Source organism: Arachis duranensis, chromosome 3 (assembly GCF_000817695.3).
Source record: "Arachis duranensis cultivar V14167 chromosome 3, aradu.V14167.gnm2.J7QH, whole genome shotgun sequence".
NCBI lineage: Eukaryota > Viridiplantae > Streptophyta > Magnoliopsida > Fabales > Fabaceae > Arachis > Arachis duranensis.
In genome coordinates, this window is record NC_029774.3 from 19,628,967 (window position 1) to 19,634,130 (window position 5,164).

At 42.4% G+C, this 5,164-nt stretch overlaps 2 protein-coding genes across 2 annotated transcripts; both read right to left on the minus strand.

Moving 5' to 3' along the window:
* Positions 1–455: 455 nt before the first annotated feature.
* On the minus strand, positions 456–1,082 carry LOC107477858 (uncharacterized). The gene is made up of 2 exons (XM_021136691.1): positions 956–1,082; positions 456–856 (listed from the first exon to the last, which is right to left on the minus strand). The coding sequence occupies exons 1-2, from the start codon at positions 1,080–1,082 to the stop codon at positions 456–458; spliced, it is 528 nt and encodes a 175-aa protein (XP_020992350.1).
* A 2,195-nt stretch (positions 1,083–3,277) lies between these two features.
* On the minus strand, positions 3,278–4,976 carry LOC107477859 (uncharacterized). The gene is made up of 3 exons (XM_052258177.1): positions 4,909–4,976; positions 3,411–4,768; positions 3,278–3,327 (listed from the first exon to the last, which is right to left on the minus strand). Exons 1-3 carry the CDS (start codon positions 4,974–4,976, stop codon positions 3,278–3,280), a joined length of 1,476 nt encoding a protein of 491 aa, XP_052114137.1.
* Between the last annotated feature and the right edge of the window lie 188 nt (positions 4,977–5,164).

Sequence of the window (5,164 nt, forward strand, 5' to 3'; positions counted from 1 at the left end):
GTAGAAATGTAGAGCTCAACGCGGTGAACGCGTGGCCACAAACGGTGCGGCGATCGGAGCTCAAACGAGGAAGTTACGGGAAATTGAATTCACCGTAAACGAATTTCTCTTCTTCTCTTCCCTGGGAGGCTGCTGCATCGTTGAGGGAAATGAAGAGAATAAGAGCCCGTGGCTCTTTTTAATTGTTGGACTAATTGGGCCCACAGCCCGGTTTAACCGGTTCGGCCCGGTTTAACCGGTTCGGTCCGTTCGGTCCGTTCGGTCCAATCTTGGACCATTTTTTTCGAAATTAGTGTCAAAATTCTCGTTTCGATGAGCTCTACCCTAATTTAATATAGCATTCACATTTCTAATCCTCCTTATTAAAAACTAATTTATTGACTAATTATCTACTAATTTAACCGGGGTTTACATCCTACCCACCTAATAAAGAATTTTGCCCTCAAAATTCAAATCTAGTTACCTGAAAAGAGATTTGGATAGTCCTTTCGCATATCTGATTCGAGTTCCCAGGTATGTTCCTCGATACCAGCTCGACTCCAAGCTACTTTTACCAATGATACTTCCCTTCCTCGTAATCGTTTAACACTGGTGTCATCAATCCTCACCGGAATTACTGGGAGTGTTAGATCTTCTCTCACTTGGATTGGTTCTGGTTCTAGAACATGACTTGTGTCAGGGGTGTACTTCCTAAGCTGAGACACATGAAACACATCGTGCAAATTTGAAAGATATGGCGGTAAGGCAATTCTATAAGCCACTGGCCCAATCCTCTTCAGAATTTCAAAGGGTCCAATATAACGGGGATTCAGTTTCTTAGTCTTAATAGCTCTTCCCACGCCAGTGGTTGGTGTAACTTTCAGAAAGACATGTTCTCATTCTTCGAATTCCAAAGGCTTTCGCCTCTGATCAGCATAGCTCTTCTGGCGGCTTTGGGCTATAAGCATTCGACTACGAATCTTCTTTATCAGTTCAGTTGTTTCAGCTATCATTTCAGGCCCTAATAAACTTCTTTCTCCAGTTTCATACCAACATAGTGGAGACTGACATTTTCTGCCATACAGAGCCTCATATGGAGCCATTCCGATGCTCGCATGATAGCTATTATTATAAGCAAATTCAATTAATGGCATATACCGATCCCAGCTCACAGGCTGGTCCAAAACACACCCTTAACATATCCTCCAAAGTCTGAATAGTTCTCTCTGACTGACCATCTGTCTGAGGGTGATACGCAGTACTCAAACTTAGCTGAGTCCCAAATGCACGCTGAAAAGCTCCCCAGAATCTTGATGTAAAACGAGGATCCCTATCAGATATAATGGTAGAAGGCACGCCATGCAACCTGACAATCTCTTTAATATACATTCGAGCCAATTCCTCCATTGTGCAACTTATTCGGATAGGAAGAAAATGAGCTGATTTCGTCAATCGGTCCACAACCACCCAAATAGCGTCACAACCAAACCGGGTTTTAGGCAAACCTATCACAAAATCCATTGCGATACTCTCCCATTTCCATTGTGGAATCTCTAAAGGCTGAAGGGTTCCTGATGGTCTCTGATGCTCAATTTTAACCTTCTGACACGTTAAACATTTAGATACATGCAATGCCACGTCATTTTTCATCCCTGGCCACCAGAACATCGCTTTCAGATCCTGATACATTTTAGTACTCCCTGGGTGAATTGAGAATCCACTCTTATGAGATTCCTTCAAGATTCTCTGTCGCAGGTCTCCAATATCTGGCACAATAATCCGGTTCTTGAACCTCCACAAACCATCCTGTCCTTCTGACACTCTCCACTGTTTCCCCTGTTTGACTGCTGGTAATACCTTACGTAACGCTTCACTGTCTCGATGAGCCTTCAGAAGTTCTGATTTAAAATCACTAGAAATTTGCAACTGACTCAAACACAGGATTCCAGATTCTTCTCTAACTCCCAAATTCAAACCTTGGAATGCCTTCAGTAACTCTTCCTCCCGTAGCATCATCCAAGATGCATATAAAGACTTTCGACTCAAAGCGTCCGCCACAACGTTCGCTTTTCCTGGATGATAATTCAATTCAAAATCATAATCTTTCAGAAGCTCCATCCACCTCCTCTGACGCATATTCAACTCTTTCTGCTCAAAAAGATACTTCAAACTCTTATGGTCTGAGAAAACAAGAAACTTAACACCATAGAGGTAGTGCCTCCAAATCTTTAAAGCAAACACAACAGCAGCAAGTTCTAAATCGTGTGTCGGGTAGTTCATCTCATGCGGCCTTAATTGTCGTGTATCCTTCCTAGTCAATTTAGTTAAAGGTAAGGTGAGCTGTGAAAATCCCTTAATGAATCTCCGATAATACCCCGCCAAACCTAGGAAACTTCTTATCTCTGTCACTGAAGTTGGTCGCTCCCAATTCATCACTGCTTCCACCTTAGCAGGATCCACAGCTATTCCCTGCTTACTCACCACGTGGCCGAGAAACTTCACTTCACTCTTCCAGAACTCATATTTAGATAACTTAGCATATAACTTCCTATCTCTCAGAATTTGTAGCACAGTTCGCAAGTGATCAGCATGTTCCTCTTCAGTCTTAGAATAAACAAGAATGTCATCAATGAAGACAATAACAAACTTGTCTAGATACGGTCGAAAAATTCTGTTCATATAATCCATAAATACTGCCGGGGCATTAGTTAACCCAAAAGACATCACTGTATACTCATAATGACCATAACGCGTTCTGAAAGTAGTTTTCGGAATATCCTCATCTCTAACCCTTATCTGATGATACCCTGATCGCATGTCAATCTTAGAAAACACACCGGCACCCTGTAACTGATCCATTAGATCATCGATTCTAGGCAACGGATATTTATTCTTCACAGTGATCTTATTCAATTGCCGATAATCGACACACAGCCGCATACTCCCATCCTTCTTCTTTACCAGTAACACTGGCGCTCCCCACGGAGAAACACTTGGTCGGATAAAATGCTTACCCAACAGATCTTCCAGCTGAGCCTTCAGTTCAGCCATTTCTAAAGGCGACATCCTATAAGGAGTAATTGAAATTGGACCGGATCCAGGTACCAACTCAATTGCAAATTCAACCTCTCGGTTAGGTGGGAATTCATTAATATCATCCGGAAACACATCAGGAAATTCACATACAACCGGAATTTGCTCTAAACTCTGATCATCACCTGATACTCCCGCAGTTAATAACATAATACCCTGACATTCGGTTCCAGAACAGTTTACTATCATAGAATTCAAATAGTAACTATTCACTACAACTGGTGCTTCTGACCCTTCTGGCATAAACTGTACTGACTTCTCAGAACAATCAAGCAAAACATGATTCTTGGATAACCAATCCAATCCCAAAATGAGATCAAGACCAGTCATAGGCAAACAAATCAAATCATGCACAAATTCATGCTGTTGTACTCGAAAGGAAACTTGTGGACATTCTATCCTAGTCACCATAGCTTCATGAGTAGCATTATATACTTTCAAATCATAACCTAAAACCACCATTCTCAATCCTAATTCATGGGCCTTTTCAAATGCAATAAATGAATGACTTGCTCCTGAATCAAATAAAGCATTTAAGATTTTACCAGCCATTTCACAATTACCTCTAATCAGTGTCTCAGATCCCTCAGCACCTATGGTAGAAGTGGTGTATACTCTCCCCGGCTGCTGCACCCTACCAGTCTCATACTTCTTCTTCTCAGGGCAATTACTGGCTATATGCCCAGGCTGTCCACAGGAATAGCACACTCCAAGTCCTAGTCTGCACGGAACTCCAGGATGATACTTTCCGCACTTCTGACAATTTAGATCTTGCTGTGGCTGCTTTCCAAACCTTTTTCCTTGACTAGCATTAGTATTCGGCCTTCTATAATTACCTTGACCCTGAGTCTGCTGCGGAATAGAACCTCCACGCTTGAAATTCCTACCTCTCGGAGCAAAGTTCCTTCCTGAAGGTCTCTGAAAAGGCACCCTCAAACTTCCTTTCTCTGCTGCCGCCTTCCTCACACAATCCTCAGCCACCCTACTCTTATTCACCAATTCAGAAAATACCCTGATCTCCATTGGGGCAACGAAGCTCAGAATATCACTTCGAAGACCTCCCTCATATTTAATACATTTCCATTCGGCAAAATCTTCAGGCGCACCTTGACAGATACGAGAAAAGCAACATAACTCCTCAAACTTACTAGTATACTCAGCAACAGTCATCTGTCCCTGTTGTAACTGCATTAATTCAAGTTCCTTGGCATTTCTGGCTGAATTAGGAAAGTATTTCTTATAGAACTCTGTCCGGAAAACCTCCCAAGGAATCGCAGCACCATCAGGCTGCAGGATACGTCGTGTTCCCTGCCACCAATACTGAGCTTCACCTTGCAACTGATAAGTTCCAAATTTAACCCATTGCTCTTCAGGAACCTGTTGTGCCTGTAATGCCCTTTCCATAGCCTGAATCCAATTATCTACATCAGTGGGATTTGAGGTTCCCCTAAAGGTTGGAGGGTGAACTTTCAGAAATAAAGCAAGAGTCATAGGACCGTCCTCATCATTATTGTTCCCATGATTACCCTGATTTATCTGATTACCCAATGCCTCAGCTGTTGCCTGCATAGCTGCAGCCATATTTCCCAGGGCAGCCATAAAGTCTACTGGATCAGTCCCTATGGGAGCAGGAGTAACGGTGCCTGTCCTACCTCTACCTCGCCCGCGACCGCGTCCGCGAGTCGACATCTGGTCCCTATACACACCAAACAAGTGATATTAAGTTGATCAGTCTCAATATCGCAGGTCTAATGCTTTAAGTTCCAAATGCAAGCTCACAAACGTTTATGCCATATATATCAATCAGATATCCTAATAGCACATAAACACATATACAGAGCATGCATAGAAGCACAATCAGTCCGTCTTTCAGGCTCTATAGGAATGAACTGCTCTGATACCATAATGTAACACCCTACCACACTAAGCTTTACGCTTAAGTCGTAAAACAAATGTGGTGTGGTATTACGACCTCTAAAATAAAATGAGTACATATAATAGCAGAAGAATTATAATATGCTAAGAGCCTTGAAGAATAGAGGAAACAAAAATCGCGAAATAAAAGCGCAACGCTCAAGGAACGAGTTAACTT